The following is a 21,173-nucleotide window of genomic DNA, read 5'->3' on the forward strand; positions in this document are numbered from 1 at the left end:
GAAAAATTAAGATTACATACTGGCTCCCATATTATTTGTATTGGCCAGCCTTCTCTGTAATGATGCTTTCCACTCCTCCAGGGCAAACAGCCACACCAGATGCCCTCCAGAAACCTGTGGAACAGCTAGTGGAGGAACTTGCACCAAACTAGGGTACTAATAAGCTGGCTCAGCGTCTCCCTCTTTTCTTTTCCATTTGAGGATCACTTGTACCGTGAGTGATTAGTGCATGAGATTCAAATGTGTAGGCAGTATGATGCAACAGAAAGGCAATAGCTGTTAATCAGAAGACCTTGTTTCTGCTGGTCTCAGAGTTCTCAGTCACTTACTGAAAAATCAAGAGCAAATCATGAGATCTTGAGGTATAAATAGAAAAATCTCTTCACGTATTAAATATAAAAACAATCTGTTCTCTCAATTTTAGATAGAATGGTACTACATGAGATAAATATATGCATGTGAAGCCACCTGATAAACTGAAAGCCATATTGTCATTATCATCACTTTGAATAAGGATCATAATAAAATGCTTTCATAAGCAATCAAGAAAACTTTTGAGATGTAAAATATTGAAATACCCTAATTCTGGGGAAATTCGAACAAAAGCAAAAATTCAAATATTAAAACACAAATGTTTCAATAGTAAAACTGGCACAGGAAGAGATGCATTGAAGGAACAGAGACCCCTAGTGGAGGGATGTAGAAGAATGGGGACAGTTTGGTTTTGGAGCTCACCTCTCTATCTATTGCCTGATGCCAAGAGATCACTTTGATATTACTTGTCTCTCCAGTGAACATATTCTTACACATGCTACTGATTTACAACAGCAGCATCAAACTCACCCTATGTATTTGTAGCCAATCATTTGAATATTGCTGCAGTAGCAGTAAGGTCGGAGAAGGCAATGGCACCCCACTCCAGTACTCTTGCCTGGAACATCCCATGGATGGAGGAGCCTGGTAGGCTGCAGTCCATGGGGTCACTAAGAGTCGGACACGACTGAGCAACTTCACTATCACTTTTAACTTGCATACATTGGAGAAGGAAATGGCAACCCACTCCAGTGCTCTTGCCTGGAGAATCCCAGGGATGGGGGAGCCTGGTAGGCTGCTGTCTATGGGGTCGCACAGAGTCAGACATGACTGAAGCGACTTAGCAGCAGCAGCAGCAGAAAGGTGGGCGGGGGGTTTCTGATTTCACAGTGGCTAAGTTGAAGCTTGCTGAAACAGAGGGCACTTTGTACAAGTTCTGGCTTAACAACACCAGGCACCACACCACTTAGCTCATAATTGCACACCAGTGAGACACAGAGACGTGATTATTTTTCTAGGTATGTGAGCTGCTCCCAACATTCCTGGTCTCCATCAGACCCTGAAGATTGGGGCAGACTGATAGTCTCAGAAGTCCTAGTTTGGTTGTGTCTGTTGCAGCCTCAGAAGTTTGTCACAGTGTGGCTATGGAACTATTTCATGCTTACTTGACTGCACCAACAATTGACAAAGTATCCCAATTACTGATTTTAATCAGCAGATATCTCTTCCATTGTGCATGACAAAGAGGTTGACATCATGGGGAAATGTATAGAACTGAAGGAAATGGACTTGGCCCAAAGAACCTTCCATAAGTCAAGGCCAAGTAAATAATGTTAAATAATACTTTCTAATAAAGCATGTTATAAAATAACATATGATCATTTTTTCCCCAAAGAATCTGTGCCACCAGTTTCCTCTATAGTGGCCGGTCAGGCAAGCATGGTTAAGTTTGGCTTAGGTTTGGTTCTGCATTATGGAGGGACTTGGAAATTTACATGGAAGTGGAAATGCTGTAGAGGATATTTAAGACACATGGGCTCCAAAATCACCGCAGATGGTGACTGCAGCCACGAAATTAAAAGACTCTTACTCCTTGGAAGGAAAGTTATGACCAACCTAGATAGCATATTCAAAAGCAGAGACATTACTTTGCCAACAAATGTTCGTCTAGTCAAGGCTATGGTTTTTCCTGTGGTCATGTATGGATGTGAGAGTTGGACTGTGAAGAAGGCTGAGCGCCGAAGAATTGACGCTTTTGAACTGTGGTGTTGGAGAAGATTCTTGAGAGTCCCTTGGACTGCAAAGAGATCCAACCAGTCCATTCTGAAGGAGGTCAGCTCTGGGATTTCTTTGGAAGGAATGATGCTAAAGCTGAAACTCCAGTACTTTGGCCACCTCATGCGAAGAGTTGACTCATTGGAAAAGACTGTGATGCTGGGAGGGATTGGGGGCAGGAGGAGAAGGGGACGACAGAAGATGAGATGGCTGGATGGCATCACTGACTTGATGGACGTGAGTCTGAGTGAACTCCGGGAGTTGGTGATGGACAGGGAGGCCTGGCGTGCTGTGATCCATGGGGTCGCAAATAGTCGGACACGACTGAGCGACTGAACTGAACTGAACTGAACTGAAACCAGTCCCTCTGGAAGGGAGGTTTCACACAGCAGTACATAAAGGGGTCTCATATGAAGCAGTAAGAGTAGTTAGGGGGCATCCCAGGTGGCAGAAAATGCAAGAGATGTGAGTTCAATCCCTGGGTCAGGAATATCCCCTGCAGTAGGAAATGGCACCCCACACCAGCATGCCTGGAAAATTCCATGGGCAGAGGAGCCTGGTGGATTACAGTCATGGGGCCACAAAGTGAAACCAAGAGAAGGTGTTGAAACATCGTGAAGTGAGCAACAAGATGGTGCCACCACCTTTCTATCTGAGGTGGAAAGTGGAAGGAATCATTGTTAGAACCTCGGGAGAGCTCAAAGTGTAGGAGACCACGGCCCCAAAGGACCAACCTCTGCACGCTCAGGAAACAGCCCAGGTCACTCCTCTGTGATCTCTTGACTGTGCCTCCACTGACCAAAGCCAACCAAAATCCAGATGGCAAAGAATCTGTTGATATTTCCTATAAAGGTCAGCCTCCTGGTATTCGGAGAAGAATAGCAAACACTGGAGAGGGAAACTGAAGGGTTGGATAGAACAGATCCCAGAGGACGGATACGTTAGGTCAGGAGGATGCTGTGGGGTGGGAAGCTTCCCTCTGCTGGGCTCGGATGGGGAAGAGTTTGTTTCCTGTCCATCCAAGCTTGCCTGGGTCTGTTTCCTGTTAGGCTCACAACACAGGTATCTCACATGGCAGGCAGCAAAGAACTGTCACAAGCAACTATTCTGTACAGTTTCAACATGAAATCCCTAAGTCAAGGATTAAGGAGCAAGAATGAACAAAAAATAGGTCCCTGGGCCACTTGAAGAGTACAGAAAAATAATTCTTCAATATAAAAACATTATTGTTTCTAATCTTGGGTTTTTGAAAATCCTGAGATTGGTGTTAATTCAAATTTTGATTAAACTAATCCCAAACACTGTATTCATTAGCTGTGTAAATATGCTTTAGATTTTCTTTTTTCTGACTTAGCCAGATATTGATCTGAACTGTCCAAAAGGCTTCTGGGTCTCTTGAGTAGACATCAGACAGAGAAAAGTGTCCCAGTCATTTAATACGGTAGACTCTTTAATGTGATTTTTTTTTTTCAGATTTTCTGCTCCTTCTGTTTTAATAGGTTTTAACACAAAATATTGGTAATTAAAGAGTTATCAACCTCTTATTATAATTCACATTAATAAATACATGGCCACTGGATGGCTGGCCACGGAGACAAAGAGAGACTGAGTCAAAATTCTGTGCACATTGCTAGTGGCTCAGCATACCGTATTGAGAACAGCTTGTTTTCATAGAAGCCCTGCTTTATTCCTGGCCCTGTTGCCCATAATTATTGTAAATCAGGACTATTTCCTGCCTTCCTGCCCAAAATAGCAGGAAGCATCCAACTCTTTCAGCCCACTTTGCTCATGGGCACCACCTCTCTGCAGGGGTTAGGGTTCACTGCCAGGAATTTCCAAAGAGCTAACTCTGTTTTGGTTTCTTATTCAGAACTTCACTCGTGAGCAAAGAAATGAAGCAAGATCTGTCATATATCCAGGGATTTAGAGAAATGGCACCACTTCAGGCCTGGTTAATAGCCCCGAGCCACTGGCAAGATTGAGCCCTCGCTCTTTTCCAGATTCATCATGGGATCAGTTCCAGGTGAGAACTGGTGAGCCTGTGACTAATGGGAAACAACTGGAGAACTCTCAAGAGTTCCATATGAAGTATTAAGAGCAAAGAGAATGTTCACTGCCCCTTGGGATTTAATATAAAACTGCATCGAGCCTCCTCTCTGGGTCCATGCTACTAACTGGGGGCATGCCCAGCCAGAATACTGTTCATGGACAATATGGCCCACATCTAACCTTTGATAGCCCCCAAGGTCACAGGCATCCCAGTGCCCGTGCCCAGTGCCCAGAGTGGACAGCTACTATTTATAATAGTTAACACTGTTATTTATTGTTTGCTTTTGGTTCTGGGCACAATACTAAATGCTCTGTATGCTCTTATCTCAATTACTCAACCCACTCCAGTATTCTTGCCTGGAAAATCCCATGGACAGAGGAAACTGGAAACCTACAGTCCATGGGGTCGCAAAGAGTTGGACACGACTGAGCGATTGAGCATGCATGCATAACCCCACTAGCCATCACTGTTAACCCCACTGTACAGATGAGAATGCCGAGTTTTCAAAAGATCAGGTCCTAAGGAAGGGAGCTAGGGCCCCAGCTAGGAGGTGCTGTGCCATCCAGTGCAGAGGGCACCTGGCCGCACCTCGGAGAGGCCTCTGAGGGACCCAGGGCAGCACCGTGCAGGCCGCAGAGGAGCATCCTGGCGAGACCACCAAACGTGATGGGCGGTCACCTCCAAAGAGGAGGCAGACATTGTTAATACAACTAAACACCATGCTCGGGCATATGAGACACACTCTCAATTACACCCTGTGACCTTGGACAGGGAATCGGCCCCAACCTCTCATCGCTATTTCTGCCCTTGTGAGAGGGACAGAAACACTACTCTCCTATGTTTAACTTCTGCCTGAGAATCAGCCCTAAAAAACTCAACTTCTGACTCTTGCCAGAGACACTGTTCTGACTCTAGAATCACAGGGGCCCCCAAGTAAAAGGTATGCTTTACTTAAAAGGCCACAGAAGTCCCAAATTGTACCATCCCAGCCAAACCCTCAAAACTGTCCTTCATCAGGGCTAATCCTTTCATGGGGCACCCATTCCCTTTTACCCTAAATCTTTTGGTGGGAGCAATGTGGGGACCAAGGGCTTTAGGTGAGGTGACTGTCCCCCACCAGGCAGCAATGTCACCTCTTCTCTGTTTAAAATGAGTCCTTTTTCTTTGTTGCTAGATGACAGATAGATAGGACATTAGTATTGCATTAAAATTCACTATTTAGGGGCATCTCTGGTGATCCAGTGGCTAAGACTCCCTGCTGTCAATATAGGGGGCCCAGGTTCGATCCCTGGCCTGGGAACTAGTTCCCACATGCTGCAACTAAGAACAGGCTGAAACGAAAAAGATCCTGCATGCCACAACGAAGACCAGGGGCAGTCAAATAAATATATAAATATTAAAAATAAATACATTTTAAAAATGAAATTCACAATTTAAGCACCTTTATATCTTTTATCCCATCAGGCCATCAGGGTGGCCATAGGGTCTAAGGCACAGGTTTCGTTGGTCCCAGGAGGATAATTTGGGGAGTATAAAAACACACCAGCTATTTTTAAAGTGCTCAACAATTTTCCCTTATTTCCTTGTGTGTTTATTTTCATTTCTATTTATTAAGTATTTCACAGGTGTCAGCTACAGTGCTAGAGACCAGAGACAGAAGGCAAAACACGGCATGGTACCTGCCCTCAAGGAGACCACAGCCTGGTGGAGAAAACTCACAAAATCAGCCAGCAATGATACAGAGGATATCGAAGTAACATGGAAACAAATGAATAAGGATCTCACTCTTCTTGGGAGTCAGGGTGAGTTGAAGGTGTTTCAGAGACAGTAAAGCCTGGTGGGTCCTGGAAGGGATGAGCAGGCATGAGCATTAGATGCTCTGATGGCACACACAAGCAGGCACCAGGGGCTGGCAGGCCCGCTCAGTACAGCACGTCTCCTGACCAATAAAGAAGGACTAGGGGGATTTGGGAGGAGGCAAGGCAACCCACTCCAGTATTCTTGCCCAGGGGATCCCCATGGACAGAGGAACCTGGTGGGCTACAGTCCAAGGCAGTCGCAAAGAATCGGACACGACTGAGTGACTAAGCCCAGCACAGCACATGCAGGTTTGGAGAAGGGCATTGTATTAACAGCATGAAGGCAAGCCTTCTCTATGTCTCAGATTATCTTCACAGGGCTTTCATTTTTTCCTGAATTCATCAGTTCAACCCCAAGGCATCATAACTTCGATTCCTGAGCAGTACCTTGCCCAGCTAAAGGTTTCACTTCCCAACTTCTATTCTGAATATAGTACAAAATTTGTCTAACCAATTCCTGCCATGTTCTTAGGTGTTGGTTCTTTCATAATTTAATCCTTCCACCTGTACCTTAAAGTGAATTCTCGCTTGCTCCCCATTTGTAAACAGCCACTTCAAGGATATTTTGGATAATTGCAAAGGAGGCAGCAGGCTGAGGTTCTAGAGAGAGAAAATATAAAAGGTGTTGTAATGGATACACTAAAAATGTTGTTTCTGCAATCACCATCCTTATACAACTAGAGTTTCCTAAACAATATCCTAAAGATGTACAAAATGTGTCAGAGAGAGAAATGAACCAAGGCAGTTTGGGAAATAAGAGTTGACATGTGAAAGTAAAGCACTGCTGTAGTTAAAGACAGTCATGGGAAAGAAAACAGAAAGATAATCATCATGTTATCCTCACATAACAACTGGACTGGCTGTTTAAAAAGGGAGAGAAAGTGTGAACATATTGATCAATTCTATCTGAATAGAAGGGTCCTGAGTTTCTCTGAAGGATGCCAAGAGTGGCTGAGAATTATGTATATAAAATCAACAGAAATGTACAACATGCCTACTCCATGCAGAACACCACGTGTAACAGGCGTTTAAATGCTGGATTCTCACGAAAAGGACCAGTGATCTCACTTGACAGGTGCAGAATAAGCAGAATTCCAGGAATTCAGATTAAACCAGGCGAACGTGAAAGCTATTTTCTTTTTCTTTGAACTCGGCATGGTTTTTTTAGTTAGTATCATCATTTAAAGTTATACCTTAGCATTTGAAGATCAAGACCTAACAAAGCAGAGGTAACCCAAAACACTTGACTCTTGATAGTCAAAAATCCAGGCTAAGAATCACAGTGTTAACATAGGTTCTTTAAAAGTTCTGAAAAAAAAAAAAAGTTCTGGTAATTTATTATTATTTTTTAATTTCCTGGGTTTTCACATAACACATCTTAAAAGGCACTCTTTTTAGAAATAAAATTATAAAAGTCATTTCTGTGCAAAATAAAAATTATACAGAGATTTTAAGAGAAGTCAATATAGGGACTCCCCTGTTGGTCCAGCAATTAAGATGCCATGCTTCCACTGCAGGGAGTGCAGTTCAATCCCTGGTTGGGAAACTAAGATCCTGCATTAAAGAATTTTTTAAAAAAATTTTTAATAGAGGTCAGCATAGTAAAGAAAGAAAGTAAAGCCTAAACGGTCCCTACATGTTTTCATTAATTTATGATTTACAAAGAATATTGTGCAGATTTCTTATCTGATCCCAACAATTTTGTGAAGCAAAGGGGGCATCTGTATTATCCCCATCCTCCAGAAGTGAAGCCTAGTCCTCAGAGAAGCTAAATGTCGTGAAGAAGCTGACACATGGATAAACAAGTTGTGGTACATATATACAATGGAATATTACTCAGCTGTTAAAGAAAGGAACACATTTGACCCAGTTCTATTAAGGTGGATGAACCTAGAGCCTATTATACAGAGTGAAATAAGTCAGAAAGAGAAAAACAAATATTGTACATTGATGTATTTATATGGCAATCCACTCCAGTACTATTGCCTGGAAAATCCCATGGACAGAGGAGCCTGGTAGGCTACAGTCCATGGGGTCGCAAAGAGTCGGACACGACTGAGCGACTTCACTTTCACTTCCATATGGAATCTAGAAAGATGGTACTGATCAATCTATTTCCAAGGTAGCAATGAAGAGACAGACATAGAGGACTGACGGACACAGCGGGGGGAAGGAGAGGCAGGGATGAGTTGAGAGAGGTAGCACTGAAACATACCATATATCCCGTTTACCATACGTGAAACAGATAGCCAGCGGGAGTTTCCTGCATGACGCAGGGAGCTCAAACCTGGTGCTCTGGGACAACCTAGAGGGGTGGGAGGAGGTGGGAAGCAGAAGGGAGGTTCAAGAGGGAGGGGACATATGTGTCCCTATGGCTTATTCATGCTGATGTATGGCAGAGGCCAACGCAATGCTATAAAGCAATTATCATCCAATTAAAAATAAAGTCTTAAAAAAGGAGTTAACACAGACAGTAAGAAACAAAGCAGAGGCGATGTAACAGGTCTCCTGACCCTTAGTTACCAAATAGCTGGAATGTTGTTGTGTAGTCATGATATTTAACACATAGGAAGAATGTTATTGCTTCTAAGATGAAAACAAAACTTTCTAGCCATCAGATGAAATTCAGTGAAAAAAATTCAGAGTAGACTACATAAAGCAACATGAAAGTATGGAACTGTTAGTCACCCAGTCGTGTTTGACTCTGCGACCCCATGGACTGTTGCCCGCCAGGCTCCTCTGTCCATGGGATTCTCCAGGCAAGAATCTCCAGAGGATCTTCCCGACCTAGGGACTGAACTCATGTTTCTTGTGTCTACTGCACTGCAGGCAGATTCTTTACCATCTGAGCCAGAAAGAAGAGTGGGAATCAAAAATGGATGCAAACAAGTTTTATTTACCACCAACAATGCCGAATATCACAGGAAGTTTTCCTGGATCGTTAGCACCCTCCCCCTCACATCACCTCTGGGTATGATCTCCAGATAAGGAATTTCACAAGGTATTCAATATTGTGCACTGTCATTGATATGAAATTTTGTTAGGAAGAATGCAACAGAGGACTCCAACATACACTTGGTGCTTTTATAATTTTAAGCCATTTCCATTTCCATTGAATTATTCATTTTATTTTCTTGGTAGGTGGTTGGAATATATAGCATGTGCTATTTAATGGTAGGACACAGTTGCATAAATATCTCAAAATAACTCAAAAAGTGTATCAGTTCTGCTCTGCTCTCCCTGCTTTCAATGTAAACTGTATACAATTTAGTTTCTTCATAAAACAATAGCTATTACTTATATGGCCTCAAAGAGAAAGCACTTGATGTTCGTGTTTATTCATTGTATAGTATTTATTGTAATCATATCAATAAGGCACTGTTTCTATGGGCCAGCTGCATGAGACATGGAAATAGCTTTGTTTCATAACACTCTCTTTGTATTTTTTGGTTGTTGTTATAATGGAATTTTGTTGTATATGGCTCTGAATTCTACTAAGTGCTTCAGACTTGAAGAGTCTGATTGCAAGACTTATTCCTTTACTTTCCCTGTGCTATGACAATAGTTTACAAAACAAGTCGTATATCAGAGTCATCAATTATGAAGCCCAGGAAGAATTTTTAAGTTTCCCAAGTGATTCTGATGAGCTACCAGATTTTTCAATGGCTGTTTTATGGAACATCTTTTTATTTTACTGTAGACTTAGGTTGAATGGTTATATTTTGAGAATTCCATCTGATTATTATTGTATTATTAGAATGAAAACATTTTCCCAGGTAAAACTAAAGCCCAATCACATGAAAACTTCTCTTAGGATGACTCTCAATTTGTAGTAGGATCATTTGATATAAACCAAGTAATTGTGTATGGAAATAATGAATGTTACCAAAGAGAATTTAAGAATTTTTGTCATCTTTACATGATTTTTACATCATCTTTTTACATGATCATATATTACTTAAGTGTTACAATATTACTTAAGTGACAATAAATTTAACATGTAGCATTACCCCTCATCCCAAAAAAGCTTTGATATTACACAGCAGTTTATACTTAAGTAATATCTGATCATGTAGAAAGTACTTAAAATGACAAAAAGTTCTTAGATTCCCTTTGTTTAACACTCATTATTTCCATATACAATTACTAAATAATGTTGAGGTTAGTGCTATGGGCCTAAAGATGAACAGAATGGAGTTCCAGCTCTTAAAAATTTAGTGGGAAAATTACAATTTCATCCTGCTATTAATCTGTTCCTCATCACATTTTTATTGGGAGGGTGTTAAAATAGCATGTATGAGTGAAAGACCAAGCAAATACCACTCACTGAACTACATCTATAGAATTTTTTATAGTTTATCCAAGTGACAATCACTAAGCTCCTAAAAGAGATAAACTTAAGTGCATATGAAATGCCCAGTAGGGCCGTAAAAGACCTTTTGAACACTAGTCTTACAAAGTTTCTAGGAAATGACAATAAATTTAACATGTAGTATCACCCCTCACCCACCTAAAGCTTTGATGTTGCACAATAGTTTGCCACATAATTAAATGGTTTTAAATAAAGTTGTCTACAAGGTAGGAAGGCTGTAATCTGTGTACAGGCTGTGCAATATATTCCAGGTCCACCCCTTAAGAAGATACAGAGACAGATACAAAGCATAATGACTCCCACATGGAGTCACCAAACGTGTTCTTCAAAAACACTGCAAATCATGTTAACTGACCCCAGGGTTTGCATTCCTCCCCTTTTCTCTGATCTTTGCCCCCCTTCTTTCACCTCTCTCCCTTTGCTTTGAGGCCTCTGACAGCCAAGTACTTGCACAGTTACTTTGGGTGACAATATGTTATCCCCAGTGGAAATCACGAGCTTTCATTCAAAAGGTGGCCACTCTTGACCTCTGACCTCGGTGCCTCCCACCCTGCTGCTCCCCTCCATTTTCTGTCTCCATGGATCTGAATAGTCAAGTGGAAAAATGGGAGCAGGAAAAGTCTATAGCTATTCATAGACCAGCCCACTCCCCTTTGCTGCCCTACCCCCCAAAAAGGAGAGAAAGATGAATGAAACTCATTCATCAATAAGCAGGAGATGAAGAAGAAAGCCCTATTGGCTGAAAAGCAAGCCAAGAAGCAGAGAGGGTGAAAGAGAAGAAGTGCCAGGAAAGAAATGGAGAGGAATAAGGGGCTGGTGTCGGGGGCAAGTGGTGAGTTCATGAAAATGAAAACCTAGGCGCTAAAGAGCCACACTGCATGTTTTCCAAGACGAGTTATCTGTAAGGGGCCAACTGTCTCAAAAATGAATGCCTCTCACTTGTGCCACACCTTCTTAAACAAGAACACAGCTAAAAAAGAACAAAAGGGAGAAGGCCCGAGCCTCTGGGACTTCTTTAAACATCTTGATGGAACCTCTGGGATCCAGGACATACAGCAAGTGAGACACTTGCTCTCAGAGTTAAAAACTAAGAACTTAAAATCTACACTCATCCAGAGGAAATGCTTTTATGTGCCAGCAAGTGATAGCAGACATATCCTCCATTACACACAGAGTTGATCTTTATTTCAGCAGTCTTGGTTCAGCAATCTGACGTCCGCAATCTAAGAAAGTGGCCTCACTCAGACTGCCCAATGGCCTCTCAGTCGATCAACCTGATTACAGCATAGAGGCCAGAAAACAGAGAGTAGTTCCTCTCAACCTAAGAATGTTAGGTGTGAAGAAATATCAACATTAAATTCAGATCAATCTCAAGGCTAGATAGAGTTCAATAATTCTGCAGCATTCACCATATTTCCTCCTCCCCCTCACAAGATGTAAACATTTAATAATTTATTAATCATCCATGTAAAAACTTTGGTTTTTTTTTTCCATATGCATGCCATCTCTGAGATTAACAGTTCAAAGAAAAAGTTTTCATTTTATGTGAATCCAAGGCAAAAACACACGCATCTGGATTAAAAAAAAAAAAAAGACCAAGAATATGTTTCTGTGCTCCATTCCTCTTCCACCAGTGGGACATCACTTGCACCCCTATATCTTGATAAGAACTGCATTCACAGCAACGGAGTCACCTGCTTGCTGACATAGTTCAGTTACTTTCAAATAAAGTCTAAAACAATTTTGCCAGAAAATTTGGCATTAGTTCTAAATAATTGTTGCATGTTTCTTAGTTTTCCATCTGTCAGTGATACTCTTCTGACCATCAACATTTCCTAGCACTTAGGTTTTGAGCATAAGAATATGCTTGAAGGAGGTCATGTGTTACGACTGGACAAAAATACAGATGAGGCCGATAGGAAAATTGGCAAATTCACATGAGCTCAAGTCATCAAGTGGAAATCTCGTGAATTTCAAGTGTGTATTACCACCATCAAGGGCAAAGCCCTTGAGCATCTCACACAAAGTGGGACTGGAGATGAGTGTGGAAGAATCCCTGATGGAAGAAGCCATCAGGGACTCTACTATCAGAGTTCTAAGCAGGACACAGAATAACCTGCAGCTAATGATCCTGTCATGACTGCCTGCCTGCGTGGCTCCCTCACCTCCTCCCTTACAATCCTACAGATTCTCATGAAAAGCCCTGAAATGGGGACTAGAATGCAGAGGCAGAGAGGATTCAGCTCCTTTTTGGGCCTCTGCCAGATTCTCATTAGGTCCTGGACATGTGAGCCAATGCTGATTTCCATGGCTGATCTACCCTAAATCTGCCCTTCCTGAAACACTAGCCTTTGTCCTTCCAGTCGCCGTCTCTAAATGGGGATTTGGGTGAGAGCAATACCAAAGGGACCGTCATTATACACCCATTATTATGAAATTGATGGCCTCTAAGTCTTTCTGGCTGAAAGCTCTGACAGGCTGAGATCACACTGGATTGTAGAATCATTGCTTTCCCTGGTAAATCGGGTTACAAATGAGAACTAGAGTGGGAGGGAGGGTGAGCAGGAGGATAAAGGAAGAGTGTTTTTCCTCAAATTCACCTCACTTCATGCTGGAGTGAGAGGCCATCCATACTCACGAAAGGCTAATTATATAAATCAGATGCCCTGGCTGGGTTTCCAACCTCCTGGGAGCTGGGAGAACTTGGAATAAATGAGGTCTTCTGCAAAATGAAAGAAAACCTTTGAAAAAATGCCAAAACCAATGGTTATACAGCTTAACTCACAATTTTTTTTTATAGAAACAGAAAAATCTGGACCAAGGATAACAAAAATAGCTGAGTTTTCATCTTCTAGCAGCTTTGGAAATGTTCTCTGAATTTATTTACCTCCTTGCTAGGATCTACTTGACTTTACTTTGCATCGCTAAATATGACAACTCCCAAGATGTTCAGATGTCTAAATTCATCTTCAAAATAAAAGCTGACTTTTGTTTTAGAAAGATCAGATTTGTGTTAGGATACCATGATAAAAAGCCATTGCTCAAGCAGCAGAGCTAAATAAGGAAAGAAAAATCACATCGTTAAAGGAACAGGGATCTACACCTTTTGTTCTGGCTTTGCCACTTGGGAACATGCAATCTTGCACAATCACTTCAGTTTTCAAGGCTTCAGAGTCATATGAAAATAACTGGATTGGTGTACACTTGCACCATTTGGTCTATGACACTAATTTTCCACACATGCCACAAATAATCAATACTCAGAGGAACAACTAAAATTCACCAGCTGTCAGTGGTGGACATGCCACTTACTTAGAATATGAGTGTTAAACTCTGGGCATTTGGTGGATGCTTTCATGAAGTGAAAGTCACTCAGTTGTGTCTGATTCTTTGCAACCCCATGGACTATACAGTCCATGGAATTCTCCAGGCCAGAATATTGGAGTGGGTAGCCTTTCCCTTCTCCAGGGGATCTTCCCAACCCAGGGATCGAACCCAGGTCTCCTGCACTGAGGGTGGACTTTTTGACCAGCTGATCCACAAGGGAAGTCCAAGAATACTGGAGTGGAATACTTCTTCAGTGGATTGAACCAGGGTCTCCTGCATTGCAGTTGGATTCTTTTCCAACTGAGCTATCAAGAAAGCCCAGCTCATGAAAGTTCTTTCTTATTCTTGTCCCAAGTCACTGATACTGCCTCCTGCTGGATCCACTGAAGTACAGCATCTGAGAACAATTTAATTCCTGACAATGTAAGCTCCTTTTAAGGGCAGGACAGGAAAGGTACCTGGAAATTCTCAAACCTGGTACCTGGAAATCATTCAGTACATGTCTATTAGAATAAATCATTACATAAGTGTGTGAATGTTTGAAGTGAAGTGAAAGTCTCTCAGTTGTATCCGACTCTGTGACCCCATGGATAGAGGAGCCTGGTGGGCTACAGGCAAAAATACTGGTCAGGAAAATCCCATGGAGAAGGGAATGGTTATCTACAGGCAAGAATACTGGTGTAGATAACCATTCCCTTCTCCATGGGATTTTCCTGACCCAGGGATCAAACCCAAGTCTCCTGCATTGCAGGCAAATTCTTTACTATCTTAGCCACCAGGGAAGATGGTATGGATGGGTAGGCTACTTGAATATTTTTAAAGAATGCTTCTAACTGGATGGAGAGCTGACTTATTCATACTGATTTTTCTTTCTGAACAATCCATTTTTTCTAATTTTTCTTTCTGACCAGACCAACATTAAAATTCATTCTTGCCTGTTTAAGAACTCAGACTAAACATACAGGCATAAGTTGTCAAAATCATAGTTATCCAGAGATGGAACATATTACTGAGGCCATCTGGTCTTCCTCCTTTTAGTTTTCAGAGGTAAGAGGCTAAGATAAATTAAATGAAATGTCTTGTTCAAAGTCATACAATCAAAACATGACCACAGTGGAACTGAAGCCAGAACCCATATTTTAGGAAACCTAAGCCAATGGTCTTTCTATCATGTCCCATCCTGATTAAGTTTCTCTTATTTGAATATGTACACACAATATACAATGTATATATACTTAATATATGTATATATGTAAGATCTGCTGTGTTCTTCATAAGTGAGAAACAGCTTCAGCTGCTCATGGAACCTCTAAACTGTCTAGGATTATGTTTTCTGCCCTCTTTTCCCCAAAGGAAAGCATTACAAGATCCCTACTGAGGGGCATACATAGATCTTAGCAATCCTACTCCCTCTAACTTGCTTTTCTTACCGACTGGAAAATCTTTAGTCTGGGGGGAAGGAAGAACCATCTTTTACTGAACCAATTCATCATTTGTTGTTATAATTTTATGCCCTGAGTCCCCCTTGGCTTTGGAGGCCTCCAAATTGATCACCACTCAAAAGTCATAAATTTTGTGCTCTTTTTCCTATGATCTGCTCTAGGCATTCTCTCTTGAGGGCTGCATTATGGTTTTGTCTAGCTACTTAAAGGAAGAAGGGATATAGGGAAACTTGATTTACCAGTCGGGGAAAAGAACAGCACAGAACTAATTCTTCTATTTCACATCATCATTTCATAAAAATACATGCACACTTTTACACAGTCCTACATGCTACCAGTGGTGATTAGATTCTCAAATCAACTAACTAAAACCTATTAAAACCCTTAGAAAGCTTAGCTATCTGCCTGCCTTCCTTTCCATGGTCAGTTATGCCAAAATGCTGGTGAGTTTGGAGTTCAGAGTTTGGTAAGGCAAATTTTTGTTGAAGATATCATAATAGGGACTTCACTGGAGTGATCTAATCATCATCACAGTCTATATTCTAAAACATGCATGCTAAGTCATTCAGTCATGTCCGACTCTTTGCAACTCCATAGTCTGTAGCCTGCTAAACTCCTGTGTCCATAACATTCTCCAGACAAGAATACTGGAGTGGGTTGCCATACCCTCCTCCAGGAGATCTTCCCCACCCAGGTATCAAACCCATGCCTCTTACATCTCCTGCATTGGCAGGCAGGTTCTTTACCACTAGTGCCATTGAAGCCCATATCCTAACACAGGAGAGGATTAAAATCTTTGCAGAAAACAGAATGACCATGGATAAGATGCCCCAAACTCCATCTTGCCATCTCTCTCGAGGACACTCCCCAAGTTCCATGGAACTTAAGACACTATTCTAGGAATTGTGAATACTAGGGCAGAATAAGGTTTGAATCAACTAACTCCAAATTTACTGGGTTACCCTGAATTGTCTGAGATTGATATTTTGCCAACTAAGAGGCTCAAATGGAAATTGTTATCTCTAGACCTAAGAGGATGATCTATCCTATCAGTTCAGATGGCCCGATGAAGTTGGGACTGAAAGATAAAATAAGAGGAGGATGGGATCCAAAATAGACATTGAAATGACTCCTAAAGCAGAGTATAGAGGGAGAGCTGGATAGAGTTTCTCTGTGAAACTGGGTGGTTGGGATGCCTGAGGAAATGGCTTTATATAATCCATTAGCTGCTTTATGCATAGGTAGAAAGACCTGATTGTAAAGTATAGGTGGCAATTCTGAAGCTCTAAGTAATCCATTAAAACTACCAGACACTGCCAACATGGGGGAAGTGTGATGTTTTCCAGTGTGAAGGACAGGATATTAATTATTGTCTATTTTTGGTGCCAGTAGTTTTCAAAGCCAATTTTAAAATTATACAGTGGCAATCATTCTCCAGTGGAAAATGAATATAAAGTAGGGTGTACAGCAACGAAGCAGCCACGTGAATCCATTCGTTTCTCTTTGAGGAGTCTCTGCAGCACACGTTACTTAGGACGGTTTTACTTGCTTTTCTACCAATGAGAGAGATCAGGGTAAATGAGACAGGGAACCAGAGGGTGGGAGGTCTACTGAAATGAGAAATGGAAGATGCTTGAAGATAAACTTTGCCTGGCTTGACATCTTGTCGGGGTGGTTCGTTCGCTTTCTTTGCCTGATGCTTAGCTGTGATCCCTACAGTTTCTGAGCCACATTCTGTGTCTCAACTTTCAAATTCAGTTTACATACCTACCTTTTGAAAGATTGTTGTTATTTATGTTTTAAACTACTCCCCTATCCCTCCTCCATATTTAATGAAAAATATGGGGCTGTTAACACAGGGGAGATTGTTAACCTCTGGTCCAGGGCAGACAAAAAAGGTGGAGAGCTAGAAAATTCTATTTGTCTTTTTAATAAAAATGTTAAAATATTGAATTTTAAATAGAGTCATACTCTTACTATAAAACAAATGTGTAAAACATAAATTATGGAGTAAAGGAATTAGTTAATACTAAAACTGATTTACTTTATTTTTACCTACCTCACAAGGTTGTTCTGAGGATCTAATGAAAAATCAAAGATTGAACATAATAAAAATGCTAAAATAATTTTGTGCTATGGTCTATGTTATTTATACTAGGATATTGTTACCAAGTGCTACTAGGTATTTTAATAACTCTCTCTTTCTCCCTTTTGGTTGTCCATCTCTCACCCATCCTGTGGAAGCCAGGAGTCCTCTTGGTTACGCTCACTCCCACCCAGGTCTCCAAAGAGACTTCTTCAGGGTTATTTGACCTGTCTACCTCCCAGTTTCTATCACATATTGTCTTGTTCAACACCCACCCCAACCCCCTTCCAAAGCTGCAACAAGTGAAAAGCAAAAAGCAGAAAGAGTAAGAAAACTGAATAATTTTTTAAAGAGAATTATATTTCCCAGCCCATCTTAGAGCTGTTTTGTGGCAAAGGCAGCAACTCCTATATTGACCCAGCTCTGGGGTGGGTTTTGAAGAGTCACTCCCAGAAGTTCAACCTAGAATCCATTTCTTCAGCTTTCTCAATAACTCTGGGAAGTATCTCTGTCCCATAATCAATATCTCACTGCTTAAACTACACAGAGGAGATTTTGTTGTTTGCAACTAAAAAAACAGTTGACTTAAACTCACGCTTTCCCTTGTCAAATTCTGTTCTCAGCCCATCCTTCCATAACTGACAAAGGATGAAATAAATTCTTACTAAGATTTTGTATTTCAATTCATACATGAGTAACTATTCTGAAAATTCATAAGACCAGTATAAATCTTACCTCTATCTATCCATATATCTCTAAAAGATTGAAATCTAGTGTATTATAGCTCTCCTATTTGTTGGATTGAGAAGCTTTTATTTAATGCACTTAGGAACCCAATGAAAACTCATATCCTCTTGGAACATAACCTCTTTTCAGCACTGGATGTTCAACACACACAGTCTTACTGGACTGGTAGAGACGTACATTTATTATTCAGCCTCTTTAATTTACCTGCTGAGAAATCACACTAGGAAGGCAGAAGAAAGTACCTGTTTTAGAGTCATTTAAGGAGAATGTTAAGCTATGCCACAAACCCAGAATTTTCAGAAGGCTGCATGATACCCTAAAGATAGTATCCCAAGACAAGCCTGCACTCTAGAATAGGGTTTGCACTGGGTCCTCTGTTAATTACAGCAGGTTCAGCAGTATCATGACTCATTATTCTTTTCTGTATTTACTGACCTACTTTGTTCTATGTTTTAGGGCATACAGCAGAGATGAGAGTCACCATTGAGGAATTCACTGTGAACAGAAGACACATGTAGAGATATTAATAGCAGAATGCAAAGCTGGCATTGTAGAAGTAAAAAGTGCTGTAAGAATACAGACTCTGTCTCAGAAGATTCGATAGGCTTAGAAGTCAAGGAAAATTATATATTCTTGAAGTCTGTCTACATTCTGCCTATTTTTATGTTCTCTTGGGCTCAAACCCATATGCTGCTTTGGGATACTTGATGATTCCTCAGTGTTTCATTCAGTTATCTAGCTAATAACTTTATACATAGTTAACCAATATATATACTCATTCTCTCTGTTAAAATAATTGGTGTGTTGGTTTATCTTGTGGCTAGTCCTGATTGAGCCAGAAATAGACAGCAGGCGTGAGATCAGGAATCAGAACCTCATAGACGGCATTTAGGAACTGGTTTGGTTGTGTCCTTAGGTCTGAACACAGTGATGGGCTCCATGCTAATGGAAAATAGGATGCTAGTAATTATGCAATGCAACGGCATCCCAATTAATCAAATGAACACCTGTGGTTGACTGTGATAAAGTGCCTACTGAAGAACGTGCCTTGAGAGCCCAGATGGCTGATGTCCTTGACCACTGCAGCAGCTAGGATAACTATGGCGTGGGCTGGATTCTTCTGATTACTCTGCAGTGATTAGAGAAAGAAGGGACAAGCTCAAGTCTAAGTTCTTATCACAAATCACAGAAGAGAAGTGGCAACCCTTAAGAGATAAGAGAATCTCTTATGTCTTGTAACTCCTGAGCTGACATTACTGAAAATCTAACGCAACATTTAGTGGTGTGCGTTACAGAATGATAAACTATGTTGAAGTCACAACTTCACCAGGTCTCTAGTGTGAAAGTCAGGACATTGGGAGGTAGAGTTCCTGAAATTTGAAAAGGAGAGATCTAGCTGGACTCAGATAAAACCCAGGTACTTAAACCCCTGAGTTACTCTAAATTTCCCTTTACTAACCATTGCGTGCATGCGTGCATGGTAAGTCACTTCAGTTGTGTCCGACTCTGTGTGACCCTATGAACTGTAGCCCACCAGGCTCCTCTGTCCATGGGATTTTCCAGACAAGAATACTGGAGTGGGTTGCTGTGCCCTCCTCCAGGGGATCTTCCCAACCCAGGGATCAAACCCGCGTTTCTTATGTCTCTGCATTGGCAGCAGGTTCTTTACCACTAGCACCACCTGGGAAACCTGAGAGCCTAACCCAGAGCCAGCTAGAAAAACAGAAATGTGTCTGCAGGGTCCCGACTCCAGCACCACTGGGTAGTGTGTGGAAGAGTGGGTTTGGAGCTGCGACAAGAGTTCCACACAAAAGGGCAGCTAAACTGTACAGTGTGAAAGGAGAGGGGTAGATGATGTTACGCCAGCAAGACTCAGTTACGCTGCTGTGTGATCCTGTCTCTGGCTTTGTTTCTGTATTTGCATATTAAAAAGAAAATGGTGGACTAGAATGGTAGTTTAGTTCCACTTTCGTTTTGAGTAACAAAAACCTCTTATCAAATAAGGCCATGTATAAAACTCAATTACATAAAACATATAAAAATAAGTTGCTCTTATTGTATCTTATACCCAGATGGGGGACCTCCCCTTGCCCACCCTGAGCATCCACCCTAAGCCACCTCTTCAGGCTCTAAGGCTCTACTGAATGCAGTCAGTAAAGCTCTCAAAAGGATCATCTCTCAAGATCCTTCTTGCTCTAAAGGAAGCCGATTCTGAGATTCTCTCTTCATGTCTAAAGTACCTTGTTCTGAAAGCATAGTCCTCCAACCAGCAGCATCACATCACCGGAGACCCAGCAGAAATTAACACGTCAAAGCTGCCTGGGCCCATGTCTCAGGCTCCCCACTCACTCACTGTGCACCCCGGGAGCAAAGTGCTGACCCTCTGCTCTCAAGCCCACCCCTGGAATTTCCATCTCGAGGGCCTCCTTCCTAGTAAGGGAACTCAAATAACATAAGATATCCTTGGGACGACAAACAAGTCACGTTCCTGAGAAATTCAGAGTGAAGCATTTTCCATAATTACACGCCAAGTGACCCAATGGCAGAAAACTTTAAAACAACAGGCCAAGGTCACCTCACACTAATAAGAAAGGCCTCCTGTCTTTCAAACAGGAGGGGGCTGATTTCAAAAATGACCAATGGCAGATACCAAAGGATCGAGAGGGCCCAAAACAGAGTGGAAAGCACTTTCCATGCTGTAGAAACTGACGGGCATTTCAGCAAGAACAATAAGCAGAGGTGCTAAAGGCCCCCCAGGGAGGGCGTGGGGTCTCAGAGTGGCTTCCCAAAGCATCACCTTTCCTACAAATGAGCCAGCTGCCAGATTTGGTAAACGTCATAAATCTCTAAGAACAGGGCTTGCACTCATGAGGTAACCCAGGTGTTTGACCATGGAGGATGTTGAAATATGCAAGGCCAGCACTGCCTGTGCCAAATGGGTCACAGCCGCCCCTCTGGGCACGAGTTTCCCAGGCCCCTTGGTGGAACTGCTCACAATTAACTGCTTTGTCTGTCACCAAGCCCGCCTCTCTGTTGGACATGGGCTTCCTCTCAGGTTGGTGGTCTCTCTCTCTCTGTCTCCGCGTCTCTCTTTCTTATTTCCACGCATGCATAGCAATCTTAATCAGAAATCACATCAGTTACCTAAGAGCCTTTCTGAGACTGTGTTAGTGAATCCATCACTTAGGATGGCAGGCTTGAT

General features: G+C 41.8%; 1 protein-coding gene across 4 annotated transcripts in view; it reads right to left on the reverse strand.

Moving 5' to 3' along the window:
- PTN (pleiotrophin) overlaps positions 1 to 21,173 on the reverse strand; it is a 109,055-nt gene that overhangs the window by 62,841 nt on the left and 25,041 nt on the right. For 2 of the 4 annotated variants that reach the window (XM_061414827.1, XM_061414826.1), the window contains exon 2: positions 6,508 to 6,597. The exons of the other annotated variants lie outside the window; for them this stretch is intronic. In XM_061414827.1, coding sequence (XP_061270811.1) covers positions 6,508 to 6,536 — 29 coding nt within the window. In that variant the 5' untranslated portion in view covers positions 6,537 to 6,597. The remainder of the gene's footprint in view (positions 1 to 6,507; positions 6,598 to 21,173) is intronic. 4 annotated transcript variants of the gene reach the window in all.

Source organism: Bos javanicus, chromosome 4, assembly GCF_032452875.1.
Source record: "Bos javanicus breed banteng chromosome 4, ARS-OSU_banteng_1.0, whole genome shotgun sequence".
Classification (NCBI taxonomy): domain Eukaryota; kingdom Metazoa; phylum Chordata; class Mammalia; order Artiodactyla; family Bovidae; genus Bos; species Bos javanicus.